The 27,139-nt window shown below is 36.6% G+C and overlaps 2 protein-coding genes and 1 non-coding gene across 3 annotated transcripts; 1 reads left to right on the top strand and 2 right to left on the bottom strand.

Moving 5' to 3' along the window:
- Positions 1-3,843: 3,843 nt before the first annotated feature.
- Smp_212330 (putative dna-directed RNA polymerase III largest subunit) lies at positions 3,844-12,765 on the bottom strand (the record flags this gene model as incomplete). Its single annotated transcript, XM_018797952.1, has 4 exons — positions 12,731-12,765; positions 11,813-11,892; positions 9,800-10,058; positions 3,844-4,105 (listed from the first exon to the last, which is right to left on the bottom strand). Exons 2-4 carry the CDS (start codon positions 11,835-11,837, stop codon positions 3,844-3,846), a joined length of 546 nt encoding a protein of 181 aa, XP_018652942.1. The 5' UTR covers positions 11,838-11,892; positions 12,731-12,765.
- A 2,668-nt stretch (positions 12,766-15,433) lies between these two features.
- On the bottom strand, positions 15,434-16,846 carry Smp_212320 (putative dna-directed RNA polymerase III largest subunit; the record flags this gene model as incomplete). Its single annotated transcript, XM_018797953.1, has 1 exon — positions 15,434-16,846. The coding sequence occupies one exon, from the start codon at positions 16,844-16,846 to the stop codon at positions 15,434-15,436; it is 1,413 nt and encodes a 470-aa protein (XP_018652943.1).
- Positions 16,847-25,097: 8,251 nt separating this feature from the next.
- Positions 25,098-25,168, top strand: Smp_tRNA_00363_Pseudo_TTC.1.1. The gene has a single exon. It is a non-coding gene (tRNA).
- Positions 25,169-27,139: the final 1,971 nt, after the last annotated feature.

Consider the following 27,139-nt stretch of genomic DNA (forward strand, 5'->3'; position numbering starts at 1 on the left):
ATATATTGGGGATTTTAGATCCTCAGAACTCACTTGGTAAATACCTCATTTTTCTAATTTTATTTTAAAATTTTGGGTTTCTTGTTTTTGCGCCAAAAGCGCACATTTTCACCTTGATGTCATATTTCCCACTTGGAAGGATCTTAAACGCTATTGGTTCGTTGTATCTTTTAGTATGCTATTTTGTAACGCTTTCCAAGGACAATTTTATGCTGTATATATACGTTTGATTTGTGCCTGTTGTGATTGCTTGTGCTTCTGGCTGCTTGCGGAATATATTTCCCCACTTTGGACTTGGACTTCTCACTCTAGTTAGCGGGGCTGGGACGAGTCAGAATAGCTAGCTTATTGGTCTTTGGTCATAGAGTCTTTGTCTCGTTCCCAGATTAGGGAACTCGTAATCGCTTCAAACATAACAGTATAAATACTATTCTCACAGGTTAACTATGTAAAACAATATTTAAATCTAAAATGACTTTGTAGTTAAATCATTTGAATTTCAATCATTGAATTGGAGTCTCAAATAGCTTTACAACCGCTTCAGTTTGACACACCAGGAAGTGCTATCAACCCTAATACACATACAAACGTATTATTGAAAACACGAATCGACTTGAGTTAAACAAATGTTTAAAAGCTGGAAGCATTGGACACTTGCTCAGTCCTAGCATGGGACCACTAAGCGATACTGAGTGCTCATCTTCTAGTGTTTTCGAAGGGTACCTTCCTTATCCCAATATTCGTGTTGTCCGTTGTACTATTTAAACTTGGATTAATGTTAATTTGGTTATTTATTCTCTGAAGAAGTGGCTTACACTGAGTCACGAAACGTCAGAAAATCTAATTTTTCTACTCATTGGGATATTACAAATATATTATTTATTTATAACAATCTACCCAATGCTCAATTTATTCAAAATTATCAAATCAAAACTTGGTAATGATACCTATAAACTCATTAGTCAATAGTTTCGAGAGGAAATTTTCCAAGCCCTAGTGAGAAGGCGTAAGCATTGAGATTCCACGCTGTCATGTGTGAGGAAATCACCCACCGAAGACAGTGGTAGATGGTTACGCAATATAGCGGATTGATTGAAATTAGACTTCTACTTCATTGGATGCGGGCTCAGTCGTCAAGTGGTTAGGTGCTCCCTTCGAGACCAAAGGTCCTGTGTTCCATACTCGGTGGGGAGTTGTAGATGCGCACTGCCGAGAAGTCTCATGCAAGGACGAAATACCTGTCCAATGCTTGCGGCTTTTCAATGGCCGTCTAACTTAGATCGATTCGTGATTTCAATAACAAGAAATAATCTCCATAACCTTATGGTGATAATTAACTCATAATCGAAGTCCTACTGTGTAGCCATGAAAGAGGAGTTAATCATACAGAGAGTAAGACAGTAACTCACTGAAGAAAGCACATAAAAGGGACATCTATTTAAAAATGGAATCAGATTATCCAAAAACTCTTTTCATCAGGAGTTTGTTTGTTGATTTATTTATTATTGAACCTCACCCCTAAAACAAGGAGATTAGTGGATTCATCTGCATGGAGAAACATGTAAATAAAAGAATTGTAAAAACACTAAAATACTGACAAGTTTTGCATACTTGGTATAAAACCGTTAATGTCGAAAGGATATTTATCAGTAATTATCATAAGAATTTTCTGTATGAGGTTATGGAGATTGTTGAATTTTATTAAAGTCGTGAACCAATCTAAGTTAGACCATCTTTAAAAATCTGAAAGCACTGTACGGCCATGTCGTGATAGTATGGGACTCCTCAGCAGTGCACATCTACGACCCCGCACGTGGGAACTGAACCAAGGATCTTCGGTTTCGCATGTGAATACTCAGCCTCTAAATCACTGAGCCGGGATTCAGCGGTGTTAGTGTTTAACCGCGATCAATCCACGACATAACACGACCATTTTCCATTGTCTTCGATGGGTAACTGCGTCATAGCTGACATGGATTAGCTCCGCCGGTCACGGCTCCTCACTAGAACTCCAGAAATTTCCTCTCAAAGCTTGCCACTGGTGAGGATGTGATAATTTTCTGTATGGGGTTGTGGAGATTTTCTAATTTCATTGAAATCATAAACTAATCTAAGTTCGACCATCATTAAACGAAACGTCTGTTTAGTGATCCCAGGTTTTCACTAGTCGTTTAACTTAGATCGGCTCAAGATTTCAATAAGAATTTTGTTAAAACTAACAGTACCTGCATTTGTTGGTTTGTATTTTTATCCCTAGTCTTATTTTACCATCACTCAGTATTAGTTCTTTTATGTCACAGTGACTTAAGTGAGAAAATAAATTAGAAGACATATGTACAAAAAAAACTCATAAAATTGTCTTTTTATAAATTCATGTACAAGTAGACTCAATCCTGAGCAATTACATCTCTTAGGTAAACGAAAAAGAATGTTTATTATTTAGTTATTTTACTTAATAATTGCTTTGAGCATAGTTTAATAAAAGCCATATAATTTTTGAAGCTTAAGCAATGTTGAATTTCAATGATTTAGGCAATTATGTTAGAATCATTTAGTTGTACCTTTAAAATTTATATTTCTACATATAAAGTTTTGAAAAGCTAGATGAAATCATTAACATGCGGATATTCAGTATGTCTAAAAACATATAAAATAGTTATTATCAGAAGGGGTTTTGTGGAGATTTAGTATTTTCATAGTTGAAAGCGTGAGTCAATGCTCACTAGTGAGTCATATGCTCACTGGTGACTGACTTTGAGAGGTAAATCCAGGAGTTCTAGTGAGAAGCAGTGACCAGTGGAGTTCAAACCACGTCTGTTGTGAGATATCAACTCACTGAAGACAATTGGTGAACGATTGCTCAACTTCGTGAATTGGTTGGAGTTAGACATAAAAACCATCGAATGCCGGCTCAGTGTTCTAGTGGTTAAGCGCTCGCTTGTGAGACTTATAGGTCCTAGGTTCGAATCTCGCGAGGCGGGATCGTGGATGCGCACTGCTGAGGAGTCCTACAATGGGACGAAACGGCTGTCCAGTGCTTCCAGGTTTTCCATGGTGGTCTAGCTTCAATTGACTTACGATTTCAACCATATAAAATCTATTTTATTTTTCCAATCATTTTAAATTCATATAAGTTTAAAAGAGATCTATTTGCTTCAAACTTGAATATTTCTATGATTCGTTATTAATTTGGCATATTCAATGAAAAGAGCATTCTTTGTTTGTGTTGTTGTTGTTGTTTTGTTTTTTGTAAAAATAAAAAGTAATCGAAATTTTAAGGATTCTTTTTGTTTTAAAACCAAATACAAAATAGATAAGTGAATTTTCATAATATTCTATGAAAATTTTATCATATTTAGATATTTTATGAAACAATATTGAATAGTTTTTATTTTGTATTTTTTGTTTGAATCTTCTCATTAATATTTAGGACTGCCATTGATTAGTCTGTTATTGGTATATGTGCATCCTGTGAATATTGCCTCGATACTGATTTAAGTCACAAGTGCTAAACATTAATTAGAAGATTTAAACAATCAATACAAAATGAATTTACACTTCACCCTATTGCACAAGCTAGTGGCTATCAGGAATCAGTAGCTAAGTGGATAACGTGGTGGTGTTTGAAGTGAACAGTACTGGGTTCGAGGCTTAGAGTGAATTCATCCGACGAGCCCTGACTAAGACGAAACGTGCGTCCTGGATTCCAATCCTGACCACTATCCATCTCTGAATATAATATTGAATAAGATATTTAGATTGACATCAAAAGAAATAATTTATGATAACAAAATATACTTTGAAGAAAACCAATAAATTCAAATTAAATAAACTATTTCTGATTTAAATTAAATCACGGAACTTACTCATACATTGATCATTATCAAATTTAATAGAACACATATCCGAATCTTCACGACAAGCTCGTAAACTCATCAGAAAATGATGAACAATATTACTACGTTCACTGGTTGACAGAAAAAGTTTCTCATCCATCACATTGTCAAATAAACTGAATTCGTCAACTGAAAATTCACGCAAGCCACCACCATGTTCAGGTAACAGGGACTTTTTAATTCTTAATTCTTCAGCACCTGTAAGTAGACTTTATTTTCAAAATATAAATACCATAAGAATACGCTACTATTAGCTTTTTATAAATAAAGTAGTATGAAGTTTACTACAACAATATGTCAGTGCATAGAATCATCAGAAAGAAAGATAGTGTAGTTAATTCGGTGATGAGACTCTTATTAATAAGTGCAACTAAATTACGACTAAACTAATAAGGTGTTTCACTCATCACAGTTTGAATTCAACCACAGTATGTGGAGGTCCAATGCAGCTAGACAATGTAGATTTCGCAAATGACCTAGCTCTCCTATCCCATATGCACCAACCAATGCAGGTCAAGACAACCATTGTAGCAGCAGCCTCTACAGTAGTAGGCCTTAACATGCACAAGGGAAAAAGCAACATCCTCAAATACAATACAGAGAACACCAACCCAATCACACTTAATGGAGAAACTCTGGAAGAGGTGGAAACTTCCACGTACAGACAAATAATTGGACACAAGCATGAGTCTCAACTTTAATACACCTACTAACACGTTTCTGAAGTGTCTGTAGTTAATCACTAATTGTTTTACAATACATTATTTGATCTTACACACTATGATCTTGAAAATAATCACATCAACTTTAATGGAGGTTTAAACTTATTGAGGTTTATCAAATTTCGCTGCACCGAAGTTTTCACGCTGAAAGATTTTGTTACCTCTTTTTCTAGTTTGAGTATTACATGTTTTTAAATGACGTTTTTTGGTATAAGAGGGACATTTACGAAAGCTCAATCTTTCGTATTAAAAACTGTTGATTCTTTTATATTAAATTTTCTAAATAAACGAAACATAAGGCCATAACCTTGAAAATGAGTACCTCTAACAGAGTATTCGCTATTTATTCCAGGTGACATACCCATACTATGCACAATTCTAATAGTCTGAAAATATTCTTACATTTTACACATGAACAAGTGAATTAACAAAACTTAGAACACTACATTTTCATTAAAATAATAGTTAATCTTAGAATAATTTACAAGATAATTATTAGTTTGAAAGTAAATAACAATAATAATAGTAAAATTAATTACCCAAAATTGTTAGAAAGAATGAGTTTATTAAAATGTTGTGTCGATCAGGTGACAGAGGTGTATATCATGTGCTTATAAGTTGTGAACAATAAATTCAATATTTATTCTACAACTCAATAATGTAGCGATTAAGTACGTGTTTATTGTGCTTATACATTCAATATGAAGAACTCATATCAAGTGAATACACTTTACGGTCAATTAATGAACTATAAGTCGAAGAATTTACCAATACAATATGGACAATTAGAAGAATCTTTACCTAAGTACACATGCTCCTAGCTATACAAATCAATTGAGGCACTAATTCTTACTTTTTTTATGAGCAAAAGCGTAAAACTGAACTATATAAAGCCGATGATTTAAAAATGTCTAATTCGTATCAATAATCAGATGTATAGCAACACGGATATAAATAAAAAGGTAGAGAAGACTTGTAGCTCAGACGGATGCTTTTGGTAGCGCTGCATTCTCTTAGAAAGAAAGTCTGATTTTAGAACTTTCATGACATATTCTACGCCTACTGCATGTGAAAGTGAGCTTCCTGAATTTTCATGCAGTAGAGCCGATACAACAGGATTCATTTGTTAACTGACTTTTCATTATATTTTTACTTTAAAACAAAACTTTCTCAGATAAATGAGTGAATCTCTAAATAAAATAAAACAAATTGATAAGTAATGTGGATAAACCCCAGCAAATCTCCATTAAAAATAGCTATCCCTAGGTTTTATTGACAGGAAATTGAAGTTAAAGACAACAACTTAAAAGATCCCATCGTCAGAATAAGATTCTTTTCATGAACACTAGTTTCTAATCGGATATCATGTCAGAGATCCCGAGAAACAGACTCCTAAATATCTCTTTAAAAAAATCGGTCAATCCTGCTGAGCTTCATATCGCCTTTTTCATTGGCTTATGATCAATGAATATGTAGAAGATGAACTCCTGGTTTGAACCACATAAATGTCTAACTACAGGTTTGTGAAGGAGATTACATCCAATGCACGAGTAAAGTGCTCTCTAAATACATCTTTAATCATCACTTTATTTCGCTGTCGGTAAAAGAATGTAGGTTAGTCAATGACTCGATTTTTGAACACTTCATCAACACTGATTACTATGTCACACTAAAATTATCTCTTAAAATAATACGTACAATCAAAAGAATGGGGTCGGAAGGATAAAGAATAAAAAATGTGTGCATTACAGAGGTTTTAGTGGTTCAGGTCTGAATTCTGTGTACAAAAGTAGCGTCTTCCATTTCTCAATCTACCATGCACTTGATACCTCTACTCATTTATTTCTTCATACTGGTTGCTATTACGAACTTGAACCTTTTATTAGTTCAATGTCTTCCTCTCCATATTTTTCATTTTAATCAAGTAAACAATAATTTCTCACACTTATTTGTAATTTTTTCTATTTTCTATTAATCATCAAGACCATTATACAGCCTCCTTTGATACCTGAAGTTTTTGAATACTTTATGACATATTACTACTATATTTTTTAACAAACTACTATATATACTGGATAACCATTAAAAAAAAGATTTTACATATTTGATCAACTAAACTGCCGAACAGATTCTGTTCTACCCTAAACCATTTTCATTTCTAATGATAAGTCGGACCATTTTTACATAACTGTTTAGTTGGAATGGACATAAACATTATCTTTAGAAAAATTCATTCGTATAAGGAGTTCTTGAGATTATGACAATAAGCAAAGATGACAGAATAACAGATGAGCCAAAGGAGAAACAAGAATTTTAGACTTTAATTTGTGTATCAATAACTTTTTCAGAATATAGATCATTTGGATACAATTATGTTATTAATTAGCATACCAATTCTCATGAGATGTTTTTTTACTTATTTTTGCTCACTTTAAAGACAGTGAATTCACTTTGGTCTTGATAGCCAAAATCTATTGATGCACTTTGAACAACAATATTGACTTCTCATTCATATATTACTATCAATCCATACTATTTATATGAATTTCATTGTGAGGAAAGCAACTATACCGATCTTATACCAGATAAAAACAATATAAATAACAGTTAAAAACCGGTTTAATAAGTAATGTGCATGCTCACTGATGAACTACACAACAGTCTTATTATGAGTCCGAACTGAACTTCATATCGTTTAATTAGGTAAGATTAGCATGTCTTACATAAAGTTTAGTTTAAAGCCTAGTGAACAAACATTTACTCAGTTATTCAGTTGCATCACTAATTATCAGCAAGTCTTTTTACCTACCAAAAAACAAAGATAATTATATCTTCTATAGAAATCTTATCTAGAAAACTAGTGTAATCATGACGAGATCTAACAATTTCAATAATCATGTTTATTAATTTATTATTTACTAAGATTAAAACTGTTCCAGAATTAAATTCATTCACATATTGGTTGACTAATTACTGAAGTAAAACAGAAAAACAAATCAAGATTAGAAAAATCACCTTTCCTGTTTGAAAGAGTCAACTACACTTGTAGATTAATGCCCCAATGTACTTGATTACAAAATATGTATGTATAGTAAATGAATAGATTCGCTTCCTAACATTTTAGCGCGAAGAATTTGTGCATACTTAAAGCCTTATATGTATCTGTGATCTGGTATTTTCGACATATGACTACTAAGTACTAACCGGTATCCAGGTTTTGTTTCACACTTTATGATTCTTCAAGGCAGTAAGTACTACAAGTGTAACCACAAAAATGATTTACAATTTAGTCAATGAATCTTCAGGCTCGCGATCAGTTCTATTTGTTATAAGTATTTAGAGACAGTAAAGTGTTATTCTGCCTTTTTTCATAGACAGAAATGTAAAAATACTGTTTAAAATTCAACAAAATATCAAAGATTTGGTATGAATGAGTTTGAAATATGTAAAGCACCGCATTTTTTTACATAAACAATCAAGAGATCAGTTTTGTTGGTCTTTTAGCAAAGTTGTTTCTCATTTTTGAATAACCTATAAAATAATCGAAAACATATTACAGTGGTTTTATAATATTTATGTAAATGAAAAAGTGTTCGACAGTCAGTAATTTGGTTGTAATCTATAAAATGGTTCCTATTAGTTACGTTAGTTTACTAAACAATCCCTTATTTTAATTCATTTTCGTACTGATTATTTGAATCTTCCCATTGATTTTTAGGATTGCAATTGGTCAGTTTCTTACTGACATATGTGCATCCCGTGAAGATTGCCTCGATATTGCCTTGAGTCACAAGCATTACAAGCAAAGGTAGATGGTGACTAGCAGTGGAGTCCAAGACGCACGTTTCGTCTTATTTGGGACTCGTCAGTTGAATGTAGTTACATCTCAGAGTTGATATTCACTCTAAGACTCGAACCCAGTACCGTTCGCTTCAAACACCATCGCGTTATCCACTTAGCTACAGAGTCCAAATAGCCACTAACCAAACAAAACTATCAATCTTTCTGGTGCTCTATTAACCCACATATTTTGTTCAGCATATCTATCACTGACTGAAAATTAGTAAAAACGTTGAACTCCAGAATGATAGTGTCTTGTTTAAAGTTCCCCAAAGAATCAGAACAGTATAAGGAAAAGAACTCAGTAAAAGGAACACAAAACAACTAAGCAAAAGGTAACGGAATATGGGAAAAGTGTAACTAGAGTGAATGAGTGATCGATGTTGGAAAAAGAACAAAAAACTATCCATTTACTGCTACTAGTATCAAATTTAAATATACGTTTCTTCGGATTAAAAAAATCGATTCCCACCATTTTAGAAAATATGATGAGAAGGATTAAATCGCCAAGCTAAACTCAATAAATAACGCCATTTCATGGACCAGCCTTTCTGTTTTGTACTGACTACAATGAAATACAACACATCAAGTCTAAACAGTGATATATTTCAATTAACTTAGCTCATGCTGACACGCCATCTCCCCAATCAGTTTATATTAATCACCTAAGAAAAAGATAATTTAATTTTTAATTCTACAAACACAAGGAAATATTTTGAAAGCATTAATGATCAATTGCCGATTTATATTCATTGGTAAGTCTTATAAATCAAATTACACAGACCGACTTATCTTATGTATATTTAAAATTATTTATTAAAACGGCATCAGCGATGAGAATTATTTTTTTTACGTTTTAAATTCAGGCGGAAACTTCATTAATATTTTTTGAAAAATTGGATTGAAATGACTGCATTTACTTGAAGCTATAAGCTAATTAACATTGACTCACGAAAAAATCCTTTAAATATATTTATATAATAACTGTAAGTCTGTACTTGAATTCATATATGTCCCCACAAAAATAAAATAAAGTATAACTGTAGTGCGTTATGTCCGATAGATTGAAGCGAACATATCACATGAAATGAACTGGGTGAATTCCAGTAAACTTTAATCATGGAATTCGTCACCTATCCTGGTGAAAGTTAGTATTTGATTTAAAACCAAACATTAAGCCTAATAGTAAGTTTTGCGAGTGATTACATGTATAATTAGATCGAATTCAATGGAAAAATACGGTGTTACCAAGGCAACAGAGTCATATAAAGGTAATAAGGGACATAAATTTTACACCTATATATTAATTATGCGAGGTACTTAAAAACATATCCAGCTTACCCTATATACGAAGCAGTTAAATAAAGTGCATACTGTCTTGATGTGCGATGAAACTGTTTATGTATAACCAGTTGAGGTACACGATTTTTAATAATTTTTATCAACCAGTCAACAATCTCTTCAGAAAGTTCTGTTTTAAATATTACTACAACATCACAATCTGTAGATGGTACGGTTGACAAACGTCGCCACTTTTGTGTACGACTTATAACATTTCTGCTTGTTTGAGTTACTTGTTTTTGTAAATCAGCTAACTTCTCTATAACGTAAAAGATAAAAATAAAATCGCCCGTCAAGATGCAGGGTTGATTAGAAGAAATGAGACATAAATAAAGAGTCATTGGAAGAGAGAAAGTTATTTGTATGTTAATTCAGGAACTTTGATCCAAAGGTTAATAAATGGAATGGATATCATTCGAGAGGCAATTTTCTTCACAATTTAAATGCAGTCAAACATTTACTAAAAGATTTTAAGGATAAGGCGTGTATTCGAATAATACTTGGAGATATACATTATTGATGGGAGTCAGGAATTTGACGTTTCAGTCCAAGCACTCCAGCCTTTGAACTATTGACCGATAGCACCAGGAGTTTTATTTTAAAGGATCAACTTCACTATCATATGGCCTACCTTCCACATATTTCTTTTCATTTTCGACATACCCTTTTATTTTGATGCCAGTTGTCTGAATTGTTAATACATTAAAATAACATTTCAATTAAAAAGCACCAACGTGAAGAACAAGATACGACAGTAAGTCATAAAAAACTAGTCATATCTAATAGAATAAAAAGTCATATAAATGACCACAAAAGTAGGCGAATGAAACTAAAGGAAATTTTTAAATTTCAGAGAAATACTGATAATTAACGCAGCTGCATATATTTCCAAAGCTTCATGCTTCTTTTTATGTTCAAAATAACTTGGCGACAAACATAATGGATCTATAGCAAATAGTTTTGAAAGGCTGCATAATGAAGACAATGATCTAGGAAGAAGAAAGTGTGGGAACCACAAATGAAAGGTTGTACCTTAGAATTTCTATTGAGATGGCCTAGGTAAAACAAAAGGTTAGAAATTAGACGAGGAAAGCAGATATTAAAGGAAGAAGGTAGAGGATTAAGAGCTGCTGATGGTTTAGTAGTATAAAGATAGTATGAGAAATACTTATTGTCTCAGTACGAGATGAGCGAGCAAAGTGCTTCGGGAGTCATCAATTCTATCACAAACAACTGAATACCCGTAGCTAAATTGACTAACTCAAAGATGGACGCCTTAAATCAGCACATGGAGAGGGTAGTTAGACAGAAAGAAAGGGGATGGATAGCCCAACGTGATCCATTTTAGTGGTCCTTAATCTGACTCCCGTTGGATTGCATGCTCATTTTACTGAAATATACATATCGCTTATACTCGTATATAACCACTGACCACCGACCGTGAAGAACAGAGTTAAATAAGTCAAATACTAGGATGGATTTTTGAATATGTATATTTCGTGCAGTCGTTGATCGGTGAGAGAAGCAAAGCAAAATAACGCACGGTGGAGAAAGCATATGAACCAACTCAATTTAATCAAGCGTTAATCGATATAGTCGGGTAAAAATAAGCTACAGACATATGATGAGTAGGATGAGATGTGCACACACGCTCACACAAAAACAATCAAGGTTGGTAAGCGAATTGTTAGCAAGGCCAAAATGTGACTCAGGAAGAATGAATAGATTGGCCTACCCGGGAGCGAGAATAAGCTGTGAGGGCTTAACATAGCAACCGACACTATATAAGGACGATCTTGGACTGTTGATCATTAGTCTTGCGTTCCTCCTCTTCGTTCGGGGCTCGTTAGCGTTGGACCAACCGTCAAACACAGAGTAATAGTCTGCTCGTCCCCGTTGCATATCGGTTGCTTAAGGTCGTCTATGAGTAATAGCCGGTGATAAGACATAATCTCATTACGACTTCAAACAAGTTTATTTGGAATATGTCACGAAACTGGGTAATAAACTTACTGTGACATTCGTCTAGAATTGTCATTTCTCAGAGATTCACCTTGAAATGCAGCATATCAGACGGTTTATTGTTGTCACTCTATGTAACAGATTGCGAAGTATAGAAAGAAAATAAAATAGCACCAGTCACAATAACAATATTAGACTTGTAGATAATTAGATGATAAAAATTTTAGGTATAAAGAGGATTTCAATATGTAAACAACAAAACCATAAGAACGATTTATCAATAAGCCTTCTCTTCACGACAAGTACACTAATCCGAAAATAGAAATTACCACATACACCACCATGCTGAGTGAAAATAAATCAGTCTGTATAGTAATGCAATGGTTTAAATTATCATGCCACGGACTGGCACAAAGGTGAGTAACGAAATACAAAAATGGCAAACCATTTGCAGCGCATTTATGCTATACATCTATGTATATGTCAGAGCTAACATAAACTAGTTGGCTAGCGCTAGTCACTGAGATATTAGACATACTTTTCCTCATAATTATACATCCAAATAACTTGTGATTCGCAACTTACGAAAATTCTACGATCAGCTGAGTATACAACATTTAGAATAAAGTTATTTGTTGAATTGGTATAACAAAACATCTTCCGCATTTGGTGATGAAATGGCAACATCCATAACATGGCCTGCAGAAACGACTACCATGGCTTTACTAACTACAGGCAGACTTCCGTGTATTTTGTAGTTCGAACCTCGCGACACTTCTTTAAAGACAACATGATTGATGTGGTTGCGAGGGGACTAATAAATATAAATATAATATCCTGTAATAGAGTATAACTATACGTTCTTGAATATTCTGACCAAATGAAAGACGAAGACATCTTATAAGAATGGTGATACATATCACTCTATGAATGTCAAGCATAATCAAATACAGGCACAAAGAAACAAACCAACTATTCCCCAGCCACAACTATATTTGAAAAACTGCCAAGGTCGATTTTAAAACGAGGTTCTGTAAGTTAGCTAATTCAAACTTTCAAGGTACATTTCAGACCTCAAACGTTATTATACAGAGATAGTACATTTATAACACCTTGACACCGACATTCAAGTTGTATTATATAGTTTTTAGACGTAAAAAGGTGTAATCTTCATTTTATTACTTTTGAGTCTGTGATAAACTACAGTATGATTTTCAGATCAGATTCAGATTTGTGTTGTAAGGACAGGTTTGTGATAATGAAAAGTTGTGCTCATATATGTACCATTATCAACTGAGAGATAAGAACATTGCCCAACTCAAAAGTTATCGAATAATAGACTATTTGGATAAATATATTTAATCAGAAAACTCCGCATATTTGGTCGCTAATTAAATGAAGAATTTCGACTCATTGTAGCTGTAAATAATTATCCAAAATCAATAGCTCATTAAGTGTTCGAAATTGAATGCTGACCACATTGTTTTAAGTGAACTTGTTCAACTGAAGGCTTTCGGTCATGCATCCGTACCAGATCACGTTACGACCCAGCGTGGGACACAGCTCCTACGTCCACTAGCAAGATTAGAACAAACGTTTCTCGATATATTGATAACGCGTCAGATATATCTTTCCAATCTCTTCGCATCTGACTTCTGATTTTAACCGATTGGAGGAAGATTCGAATATGGAAGGTGTTACTGGAGTCACTACCAAATTTAGTGAACAGAACACTGGTTGGGGACAATCGAATATATTTAGGCAAACATTACAGACTATCTCAGTAAATTCTGAAAACCATACAATGGACAGTCAATTTGCAAATTAACAACCAATAGTCTCAATCTTCACTGTTTCTTCTCTAATTCTATTGTTCGTGCCTTTTCCTACCGATTGCGCTTTGTTTCAGTTCTTTCCTCATCGGTCTTCTGCAAAAATACATTCTATGTCTGACCAACACCATATACTACTAATATGGATATAAGTAGACCACACCACACTCGTCCCTCCTTTAAAGCATTCCTTCATGCGATGGTTCTGCTCGCCATGCCACTATCTTCTTTCACTGCAGTCTGTGCCAAACTCTCCGTCAGAATGTCGAGTCTGCGGCGCGCTGACCTCCATAGCTCCGTCGACCTGCCAGGGAACTAACACCCGCATCCACCCGGCACCTGGGACGTTCAACACCCGTACTCCACCGGCCTGCTGAACCATCTACATTCGATGTACGCCCAGCAGCCGCACGTCCCACTGCTCCTCTCCGTCGACAGCGTAAGCTACAGACAACGCCGCCCCGCCAGAACACTCCACTCGACGCCACCTCTCCGCACCAGACTGCCCCAACCAGCACCTCGACTCCTGACCCGCAGCGGCGTCCACAGAACAGCACCCTTCCTCCTCCTTGTTGGCAGCGACACCATCTGTGTCTCCTATCATTTATCGCCAGATTTTTACATAATCAGCGTATAGTAACATTGGGGACTCAACTATAATTAGATCATTTACACACAGTATAAAGAGTAAAGGACCTATGACAGAGCCTTGAGGTAGTCCACTGAGTACTAGTTTCCAGGATGAGCATTTGGTATTTATTCCTACTCACCAAGAAATCATTAGTCTTTTTAGGGGAAGCCCGACCAATCCTTGACTTTCCAGCTTCAAGAGTAATCTATTTTTCGGTGCCTTATCAAACGCTTTTTTGAAGTCTACGTAGACAACCTTCACTGAATTTCCATTATCCATAGTCTTTGTCCATTTCTCTCTTGCCGTAAGGAGGCTTGTTGTACAGGATGAACCTTTCCTCAAACCATGTTGCTCATTGTTTAGCAAGTTGTTGGTTTCCACAAATGTCATTATGGTCTTCTTCATTATTCTTTCCAGTATTTTGTCTTCAATACTGGAGAGGCTGACAGGTCTGTAGTTTGATAGAAGTTGTCTTGGTCCTTTTTTATGTATTGGAGTGACGATTGGATCCTTCCACTCAGTAGGTAACACATCTTGACCAAGTGACATGTTGAATCTCACAGTGGGGCTGCAATATGTTGTGCAATTTGTCTCAGGATTTTGAGGTATAGTTCATCCGGTCCTGTTGGTTTTTCCGGGCCTTAAGTGCTAAGGGTCTATAGTACATCTTCTCGATCAAAGTCCACGGTGAGCAGACGGTTTGTTGACCTCGTGTCTGGGTCTAGTTCTTCATCTAGGGGAGACCATTGAACAAAAACTGCCCCGAGATAGTTTGCCATAGGCTCATTTAAGATCCACTACCTTCCATAATTTAGTTAGGAATCCAGTGCTGCGTCCTTGTTCAGTAATTTATGTACGAGAATAGTCTCTTAGGCTGCTTGATTACAGGTGGTGTCAACTACACTTCATATTCTCTCTGGGCATCCCAGATTTTAATTATACACTTATTTCTTATCGACCTGTAGCGTTCCATAGTACTTGCTGTCCCAAAGCTGGTGACAGAGTTCCAACATTTCTCCTCCTTTTTAGTAAACATCAAATATCCCGGCCTATCCGTCGGTGGCCATGCTTCTACTTCGTTGGGAATGTCCAGGGTATATATGGTTGAGTTATATGATTGTATAACTGCCTGACATTAGTCCATGCCCCTGAGCCAATTATCCAGTTTTCAGCCAACACTGCAGAGTTTTTTGCCTCCATATCTGCCTTTCATATGTTAGGACGATCCAATAAGTGTCTTTCAACTATATCACCTGATTGTAAATATTTTGCTACATCTTCATGTGCACGTTCAGGTGCCAAGAAACGTCTTACTACATCAGAATTACCAGATGCTTCGGCTTGGCGTTCCCTCTCACCACGTAGTTTATAACTAACAAACATAGCTCCAGGATAGTTATTTGGCCCATCCAGTACAAGAGATCGAAGAAAATTCAGATTGACATCAGCCACACGTTCAGGATATGTTAGCAATTTCGCACAACGGACTGGAATGCATACCTCATCAATTCGCATGTTTGGATCTGGTGAAATAACAGTTCTGGCAGTAAAATTTGTTCGTTTACCCAACAGGCTACCACGAAATCGACCATGTTTACCAGCTAACCTTTGAAGTAAACCACGCGTAAACTTATGATCTTGAACAGGAGGCAAACCTGATTGTTGTGAATTAATTAGCCTTGCGAATTCAGCGTGTAAGTTATCTAAACACGCGATTTGATCTGCCTCCCCGATATCTTCTTCAATTGTCGCTGCCTGAGCTAATATCCACTGATACATTTTAATAAGGTCATCTTCATTAGTTCCACCACGGACTTCGGAAACAACTGATGGTCCGATAGCACTTGGGCATACAGGTACTCTCTGGACAATCAAGTTTCGCGGGTGAGTCGTCCATCGAGAATCAAAAGGCATGAGGAGTAATGGCAAATCTTCTTCTGGAATTCTAGAAAACAATTGCATAGCCTTTCCGGGTCGTATAATTTCCAAACCTTTACGAACAACTGGGGCTAACTCCGTATTTTTTGTGATTACTTTTGCGAACTCATCTACATATTCATCGACTTTTGCTTTTGCATGTCGAAATATATCATGAACAACGTACGGAAGACTCATACCTTTCGTAACAACACCATTAAACGCTGAGCAGAACGGACAGACATGTATCCTGCTAGATAATTTGTGTATCGCATTTCTGAGTTGTTTTTTATGTACGTAGTCCAAATTTGGGTTAGAACAACTAATCAAAAACCTGGCACGTTGTTGCTCAGGGAGAAGGACGCGTGAGCAAGTTTTGCAGATAGTCTGTAATATTTTTACTATATGCCAAGTATATCCCACATGATAAATTGGCGTCGGTAAATCGAAGTACCCCCAATGACCAATACATTTTTGATAGTCCAAGCCACAAGTAGCACACAGCTCATCTCTTTTATTTGCACCAAGTCTCGGATCTAAAAGGCCGTAATCTAAGGCTCGTCTATTGCTTTGCCCTTCCGCATAGAGAAGACACTTCAGAACCTGAATGTGACTTAACCTTTTCAGGTCACCTTCACTGCACAGCTGAAATTTTATGTCTTCTACAATTCTAGGCAAATCAGGGGGTTTGTAGAGAGACGGCATTATGCACGTTGTACCGAACACATCACAAACGATCCAGAGCAACATTTTGACAGGCCATCTCAGTCATGAACTTGAATAAGATGACCGCATGACCACCTCTCCTAGAAGTGGGATGAAAGTCATTTGACCGACGTCATCATCGTGTGTGAAGACCAAGTTCAAGAGAGACGACGAGCTTCGTGAGTCATATCTGGTGGATCTCATAGAGAAATTTAATCCAACAAGGATTCTAGCCAATTTAATGGATGGTGTTACCTATCCTTATTTTGAAGTGACAGGCAAGGAATTAAATCATCCGTTACTTAAGTGAATTCAGCAACTTAACGACTACTCCAGCTTTAAGGGATGATAATAAAATGCTAAGTGACTTACTTTAATCCTATTTTTGTAGCACTATGAAGGTAAAATATCCCTTTAAACTTATCACTAGGTCTCGATATCACTCTGTAGCGGTTCATATCTAACAAAAAAGTGACTTATGTACTGTGGAAGCGCTCAGAGTAGTGTGTGAAAGCTGTAGAAGATAACATAATAAAAAGGCGAATCGACAATTCAGCAAGTGAATACACTACACTTACATTTTGTGCAGAAAGCGATGGATAACAATCCGTAATAACGCAGGCTTAAGATTAAAGTAATCTTGGAATTTAAACTAGAAGCCGATCTTTCGACCAGCTACAGGCGTGGCTTTCTAAAAATCGCAATGTTCCACCACTCCATGATGAATCTTTAATTCTTTGAATTTGTCGTCCTGAAAGGCTTTTATTTACTGTAACTTCTGAATCCAATAATCAACAGCGTTAATAAAGAAATTCTACCTAAAATGTATTCGTATAAGTCCCCGAATGTGATATCATACGTATTAGACTTCATTTCCAACGATCGTCGATTGTTTGTCCTTTTCTATGCAACAAGAACCTTTTAGAATCGAAGAAAATTCACTTAACTATCAGTGAATGTTGATTTTTATGTTTTGTATTTGAAAGTGATATCAAAAATCCGTCAGACAATTCAGTGGTTTTAAATGAAATCTTATATTAATTCTGAGGGAGGATCTTTGAATGAATATGTTACGGTTTTCAAAGACCTTGGCTACTATGAATCATCTGAGCTCAGTTGTTCAACTCTGATATAGAAAAATGTAGAACGGTTCGTTAGTAAATGGCACCAAATAGAACCATCATTCAAATGAAGAATATGAAGAGACTACCAAAAACTTCAGAACGTTTTCGCTACATTTGCTTTCTGAAATGCAAGTAATCGTGTTTTAACTTTATTACTCCACGTGAACGAGATCAAAACCACACTTGGTAAACTGTAGCTTCATGTAGTCCTGTTCAAGTTCGAAATTATGACGGATATTACGTCTAATTTTTTTTAGCTTTTTTTGGCGCCTGCTAAGAATTCAGTGTTTCTATCTTTCCAATCGTAGGCCGCTAAGTTTTATATTTTGGTAACTCGAGTACGGCCGTACTATAAACAATGAGTAACACAGTCTCTTCTTTATTTAAAAATGGGATTCGGTGCGATAATTGTATGTCATGTTACAAAGTGATATGTATCTTTAATAAGAAAATATGTGGTTTCTTTGAATGTAATAAAATCCACCACGAGTTGAAACGATTAAGTTTGTATAAATAAACGTCAGAAAGTTGAATCAGTATAAGCATACCTGAAAATGGCCTAAAAGGATTACTTCTGTGGTGCCCGACGAATATTAATTTCTCAAAAAATATTTATTATATGCAATTTAGTACACCAGATATGAGTTCACTTTCTGGCTCAATATTAACTCACTTCGTTCCAACCGAATCAGACAATAAGTCACATTGTTGTTACACTGATTACACTTTCATCATTGTCGACCAGAGCATTAGTAAATAACTCCCAGTTCAGTTTTACAATGCATACTATGTGATCGATTTCATTAGTTTAGACGAGTGTGATGGGAAATTTATTTTCCTTGAAATTTTATCAAGTTAGTGAATAGACGGTTTATTTATCAGAAGCAGGAATAAGATGCATTGTTTTGTGAGTCTCAACATCCATAATTTTATAGTTTTACATTCATTCGCTTCAAAAATATCTAGTTAGGTGCTCTAAAAACAGAACAAAAATATCTTAGATGACTTCATAAAGAAATTGAAGTTCCTTATTCAACATCTAACGGATTATGGTACCTACTAAATTTTCAAAGAACCATATGTAGAATCGATTTTTCGCACGCTGCTGGGAAAATATGAAGAAAATCTCTGTGTCTGCTGCTTCTTATGACTAGTCCTTCGGACTACTGAAAACAATACCGACATTAACCAATATATTTCATCACAACATCAAAAGTATCATCAACAAAATCGCACCTTTAGAACACTGGAGACCTAAGTTCTCTAAAGATCTGTATATATCGGTTGGTACGCGAAGACGTCTTCAAAAACATTGTACTCGATACCACAACTTTAATGACTTTTCCCCTTTAATAACGATGATAGAAATACTTGTCCAAACAGACGTGATAAGTACACAAAAAACAGTCGAACTGGTAGAACATGTTGTCGAACTTAATAATACCTCATCTGCACCCACAATACTCTTTCAAAATAAACAAACGTTCTAAATCGAGAGGGAACATATTTAATAAAGACAAACAAGTATATTGAGATCGTAAACTTGTTGCAGAACTATTTCGTGAACACTTTTCTTTCAAGTTAACTTATGAAAAACCACTAAATGATTCAGAACTAATCCCAGCATTTCTCCGTGAAATTACTAGTGTAGACTTCAATGTAAAGAATATCTCCAATGCAATTAGTACATTGAAACACTCCTACATTGATGGACCAGATGGTATTCCGGCTAGCATGCTTAAACGTGGAGGTGATGATATGTGTGTTTTACTTCTCAAACTATTAGCGATATCACTCTCTATAGCGTGTTACCCTTCTGCCTGGAAACCTACACATATCATTCCCAAAATTAAAACAGGACCTGAAGCAAATGTTAAAGATTACCGACCCATAAACATACCTTCTGTGATATTCTAGAGTGATGGGAGGTGTTGGTGGTTCTACATCCAATCACTAATAGTCTCATCTCGGTCTCCCAGCATGGATTTCTTGGGTTCAAATCATGTGATACATGCCTAGTAGACTACCTGAATGATATAACTATGAAATGAGACAACGTACTCCTTGTTTCAGTCCTATTTTTAGACTTTAAGAAAGCTTTTCACAAGGTCCCACACAAAAGGCTTCTGGTCAAACTGTGGTCCTTTGTAATCAACAACTCACTCTCTTACCTAATAAATACTTCAGTAATAGGCAAATAGACTAAATGGTTATACCTTAACTATTCCTCCATGAATATTGTGTGCTCTGCTTTTCGTCCTTCTTTTTTCTTACACCTTTTTCAGCCTCCTGCAGATACTCCACCCAAAACAGAAGTGGCACGGGTGACTTCGTCATACACCGTTATTAATGCTTCCGATATTCTGGAGGGATATAAGTTCGAAACTTCTAAAAGCCCCCAACTTCGCATGTATCTATTCTCGACCATCAGTTGTATGCTGCAACGCTACCTCCATAAAGTGCGCCAAGTGTGATACTGACATGTTCCTTATAAAATCCATTTACATTCATATCTTATGAAATATCAACCCAGCTGAATAATTTTCAACAGTGAAAATTGTAACTTCTTTAACAATTTGATCTTGCCTGTAAACCGGCATGCCTCATGTGACAATCTGTTATTTGAGAATAAATTATTATTATTATTATTTATGGTTAGTTTAATTCTTAACGGAACGTAAACAAATGGTAAAGTACAATGACTGTCTCTCATCACCTAGACCAATAACTAGTGGAGTCATCTAGGGAAGTGTATTAGGTCCACTCTTATTTCTTATGTATATAAACGATAAATGTAACATCATAAAATTTGGGAAACCATACGTATGTGCTGATGATCTCAAAATAGTATACAGCTATAAGCCCGAGGCTCATAGTGAAAGTGTATTCGTGATTCAAAATAATCTCAATAACCTAACTATCTGGAGCGAAAAATGGAAATTACCATTTAACCTCAACAAGTGCGGGATTAACATTTCGGAAAGCATCCCGATGAGCTACGACTTTGCTTGAATAGAAGTAAAGTTCAGAAACTTAAATCAGTACACGATCTAGGAATTAATTACACAGGAGGCCTAAACATTGAAGAACATGCCTCCTTTATTATTTCTAGAGCAAGACGGCTAATTGGTTTCATAACGAAAAATTTCTTCCCAAGAGAGGCTTGGCTTACCCTTTACAAAATATGTGTACGACCTTCCCTTGAATACTGCTCTTTCATCTTCTCTAATATGAATACTACAGACAAAATGAGATTAGATATTCAAACACGCTTCAAACGCCAACTGCTTGGAAGCGACTCCACTCTTGATTGCACAGGTAGATGTAAGCACCTCTCTTTAGAACCTTTATGGCACCGTAGGCCAAGGAACAATCTGATATTCCTAACCTCCTGCCTGACTATGACCTACGACCTAGCCTATAGACTAAGAAACAACACATATACATTATTTACCGTAAAACATCAAAAACAAACGCGTTGTAAGTTTACTACAGTGCGGTACAACTTATTGTGAAACAGGTTACCAATACCTATCCGTAACTGTGACACTTTCACCAAGTTCAAAAGGCTAATAATCTTGTTGCCAGACTCTAAAGAGCTTCACCAACTATTCCTTGAGCTCCCACTCACCATTGAGGCACTTTATTGTAGACCGCCTAATATCTAGACATGACAAGAATATAGCGAACATCATTGGTATTAGTGTGAATATAACCAAGCTGCACACGAGACCAAGTTGGTCACATTCAAATCCTTCCTACACCTAATAACTCTCTTATCTCCACGACTAACCCTCCTCACGTCCTTTTACCACCTCGCACAGCTAGGGCAAACGATTCGAGTACACGAAACGTTATTCCCGGTCTCCTGATACCACTCTCTAAACGACATGTAGGAACTTTTAATGTCCGAACATTGTGTCAAGTAGGACAACAGGCCTCCTTAGCTAGGACTTTAGAATCTCACACCATCGATGTATGATGCGTTTCCGAAACGCGCATACAAGATCCGAGTAGCGTCATTCATTTGATCTCATCATGTCATAACAAATAGCCAACTCGATTCATGCATCGTGTATCTGGAAGCCCTGATGCTTCTTCCCATGGCCTCGCTGGATTAGGTATAGCATTAAGTTCTAGGGCAGAACTAGCTCTTTTAGACTGGATCCCAGTAGACAATCGTCTATGCGCTGTCCGACTAAACGGGTCAGTAAGGACTCGGAAAGATAGGGAAACTCGTCGTTGCCTCTTCGTCGTCTCTGCCTACTCTCACACTGACTGCAGCTCAGACGATATAAAAGATGAGTCTTACAGAAAACTTTCTGACCTTCTCCGAAAAGCTAGGCGCTCTGATGTAGTAATAGTGGTAGGTGACTTTAATGCTCAAGTAGGTAAACTAAGCGAACGAGAAAGACACCTGGGTGAATCTTATGGTGTCGTGGCTAAAAGAACAGATAATGGCGACCGTCTGTTGCAGCTATGCTCAGATAACCGCCTGTTTCCAGCAAATACCAACTTTAAGCATAAGGAAAAACATCTTTTGACATTGCGACCCCCGAATTCTTCCCAACGTTGGACCCAACTAGATCACCTCGCTATCAACCACCTATGGAGGGGCTCGTTAGAAGACTGTCGCTCATTCTGGAGCACATGTTTAGATTCCGATCATGCTCTAGTGCGAACACGTATCTGTCTGCGTCTTACTGGACGTAGGAAAGACACTGCAAGGAAACCTCTTATGGTCCTATTTAACGATATTCAAGCTAATAATATATTTCAGGAACAACTAGAAAGACAGTTAGGCAGTCATGTGAGTTGTGCCCACCCAGAAGCAGCGTGGAATGACATCCGAAAAGCTGTGGAAACAGCAGTGATATCTGCTAGTACGGTAAACCATAAGGTTAGGGAGAAACACTGGATCTCAGAAGCATCTGCCGCACTGATTGATGCTCGAAAACTCATCCCGTCTGGTTCCGAACATAACGAAGAGTGGAGTCAGCTTGAGCGCAGGCTGATAAGAAGCCTATGCAATGATCGTGAACAGTGGTGGGTAGCGAAAGAAAGAGAGATGGAAAAGGCAGCGGCAATAGGTAACAGCAGACAACTGGTCAGACTTGTTAAGGAAACCGGTATTAGGAACCTAACTGTCAACGAAACTATCTCGGAAAATGATGGACATATTATTCGTTCTCAATCCAGGAGATTGGACCGATGGACAGAACACTTTAGGGATCAACACGACTGGCCCTCAGTTAAACTTCGGTTTCCCACGATCCCCAGTCGACCTGAATGGAAAGTTAATGTAAGTCCTCCAACTCTCTACGAGGCTGAAAAAGCTATAGGAAATCTGAAGCGTGTGTGAGCAGCAGGCCCTGATAGATTTACCCCAGAATTTTTGAGGATGGCGGTTCAGTACTAGCAGCGAGATTGACTGAGGTCTTAGGTAGAATCTGGGAACTGGACGTAATTTCATCTGACTGGTCCCAATCACTGATTGTGCCAGTCTATAAGAAAGGACAAAATTCCTCTTGTGACAATCACAGAGGGATCAGTTTGACTGTTATAGTGTCTAAAATATTAGCTTCAATAATACTTCGACGCCTAACCAAAGTCAGTGAACAGCACACTAGAGAGGACCAGACTGGTTTACGACCTGGACGTGGTTGTATAAACCGGATATCCACGCTACGTCAGGTCCTAGAATACAGACATACATTCAGACGTCCCACAATCGTAGTATTTCTTGACCTTATGGCGGAATTTGACTCCGTTGATCGAGAAGTTCTATGGCAGTGTTTGTCATTGAAAGGAGTACCAAAGAAGTTCATTAACCTTATAAGGGCTCTCTACTCGAACACAACTGGTCGAGTTAGAGCTTATGGCGAACTGTCAACAGGATTGATTACCCCAAGTAGTGTTCGTCAGGGCTGTCCACTCTCTCCATTCTTATTTATCTTTGTCGTTGACATGCTTTTAGAAATAATACTTTCCTCATCCATATTTAAAGGGGGGGGTTGAACTTCTACCAGGAGATTCACTTGTTGACTTAGAATATGCCGATGACATAGTCCTATTTGGTGAAGACGCTGACAAAATGCAGAGTCTTCTGACCACTATAAGCAACAATGCAGGTATGTTCGGGATGCGATTCTCCCTCTCGAAGTGCAAAATATTACTTCAGGATTGGGTTGCGTCGGCACCTGAACTAATGATAGGGAGTGGAGTAGTTGAGCGTGTAGACCGCTCCACTTATCTCGGGAGTCTCATCAGTCCTTGTGGTGTGGTGTGACAAAATCTCAGCACCGAGTAAGTAATGCAGTTGTTAGGAGACGGGTACTAGGTAAGGATGGCAAATCGATTGATGAAGTAGTGAAACTCCATCAGTTGAGATGGCTGGGACACGTATTACGTATGCCCAACCACCGACTGCCCCGACGTGCAATGTTTCATGGTGTAGGATTAGGTTGGAAGAAATCTAGGAGCGGCCAGACCAAAACGTGGCACAAATCTATGAAGTCACTGACAAGTGGACTGAGCCATGTTGGTAGGTGTAGAATACCTGGTTGGGATTCGCGAGATGATAGCAATCGATGGTTAGAGACCTTGAATGACATGGCTCAAAATCGTTTGCAATGGCGAAGGTGCATCTACTCTTTGTGTTCTCCCAAATTTCAATCTTCTAAATTCTTCGTGTCCCCATTCTTTTTATCTTTCCAAATTTATTTGACTGGATTATACTCCTTTAATAACATCTTCAAACGCCAACCTTTCCTATTACTGTTTATACTCTTACTACGTCCACCACTATGTGATTTGAATCGACAACTGCGTCTCTGTGTTAATGTGGTATGGCAACTCGAGCTGATGTACGTACGTACGAAGTTCTATGTTATGACAGTTATTTTATGATGAAATAGTAATATAAATTCACTTGGGTCTTCACGTTGATGTTTAGGACTGCAATTGATCAGTCTCTTAGTGGCATATGTACACCTTGTGCGGATCGCCTTGATTCACAAGCATTATGGGCAAAGATGGATAGTGGATAGCAGTGGAATCCAGGATGCGCGTTTCATCCTATTTGAGACAAAAACTTCACCCGATTGCACAAGCAAGTGGCCATCAGGACTCAACAGGTGAGTGGATAACGTGATGGCTTTTCAAGCGAACGGTACTGGGTTCGAGTCCCGGATTGAATATCAACTCTGGGATGCAGGTACATTCAACTGAAGAGTCCTGAATAGGACGAGATGCGATGCACTTTTAAGGTACTGTATATGTTCATGCTTTTCATTTTTCTTCACATATGGTTTCATCCAAAATGTCATACAAATAATAAGTATAACTCATATTTAGTTCTATGGGATTTTGCTTTTTTTAAGGAAATACTACCAAGTGTTGAATTAATACAGAAGATATAACATTGATGATTTATTTATTAAATTAAGTATTTGATAAACAATATCGGCATTTTTTGGCAAGTCTTGCCTTTACCATTAACAAAGCGACAAAACATAGGTGATTCATTTCTAGGATACCTGAAGATTTATTAAGGGGTACTGATTTATGGAGCTATGCAAGTGAAACCTCCAGCAAATATTCTTGTTTCCTCAAAGAAGCTGAAAATCACTGATTATTGGGTTTAAAGACAATATCTTAATTTAAAATGAAATTACTATTAACAGAACATTTAAGTGAGTTTAACTTTGTGAGAGAAAAAATATGAAAAGGAAATTAACGATAGATATACAAGACCTTATTAAAATACATTTTTAATTGAAAATAACGACACTATAAATTCACTCGTCAAATGATTGATTACTGGTAAATGAAAGCTTAAAGGTTAACAAGAAGTGATTGAAATAATGGACAATTGTATAAAATGCATGAGGACTTGAAAATTACATTTCCAAAGTAAAGGTCTTCTCAATTCGAAACAGGTGTTTATCACAAATGAAAGCACGAAAACATGTTGATTATACGATGTATAGCTTTTCTGTCACATACTTTAACAAAGATCTTTGAAAATATTCATTTTCACATTAAGACTGAAAGTAAACTTGTTCAGTATTGTAATCAAATTAGTTTCTTTAGAAATATAGAATTTATTTTTATATTAAATTCAGTTCCGTAAGATCAGTTGTATTATAATTTACCCAGCTATAACGTTATCGATGTCGTATATAATCCAATAAGCCTAACATGTTCAAGTGAAAACAATGTATTTTCGAATTTCGAAATCGTAAACCTCAGTTTTTCACCAAGTGTTCATCAGTCATTCAGTACAATGCACAATGTATAACACTGACTAGTCATTACAATTAGCTAATACTGTTAAGAAAACAAAGCAAATATATAAGTCAGTGATGAGTTATATTTCTCAACTAAGACAGCTTATTTATCGATTTTTCAAATTACATACGCACATTAAATTACTGATGAGTTAATGTCAACTAATGCTTGCTCAACTCCGCTCTTTTAAGGCTACTGCCGATCCCAAGCCAATAAAAAGAAGAAGGGTTGGGCGTAGGGTCGACAACCCTATCATGTAGAAAACAACCTTGCTAAAAAAACACTAACCAGAATAAATAAATTAAACCACTAAAACTCCACCGTCCGATTTGAAAAATCTTCATTCAGAAGGATTATGACGCCTCATGGTGAAGGCCGAGATTTTTCGGAAGCCATGAAACCGATACCTCTTCTAACAACCAGAGGAACAATTAACATAGGTACATGTAATATATGAACAATGTGGAAAACCGCTACGACTGATCACATAGCTACGGAATGTGAAGGTACAACCTAGTGGTGCTCGGAATCAGTGAAACCCATTTCAACAAAGCTGAACAGAAGAAGCCTGATTCTGGAGAGCGGCTGCTGTACTCACCAAGAGGAACATGCTCCACATACTCAGGGAGTTGCTCTGATGCTGCCCAAAGGAGCATGTAGAGCACTTATAAGGTGTAAAACTCATGGATCCAGAATCATCAAAGCATCCTTTAAACAAAGAAGGAGCAAATCACACTGAATGTTATCCAGTACTACGCACCCACGAATGATAGCAATGAACACGATAAAGACCAGTTTTATTAGAGTCAGCAATTGATCATAGAGAAGTGCCCATTACAGGAACTGACTGTCCTGATGGGAGATCTAAACATCGAAG

Source organism: Schistosoma mansoni, chromosome 6, assembly GCF_000237925.1.
Source record: "Schistosoma mansoni strain Puerto Rico chromosome 6, complete genome".
NCBI classification, from domain to species: Eukaryota; Metazoa; Platyhelminthes; class Trematoda; order Strigeidida; family Schistosomatidae; genus Schistosoma; species Schistosoma mansoni.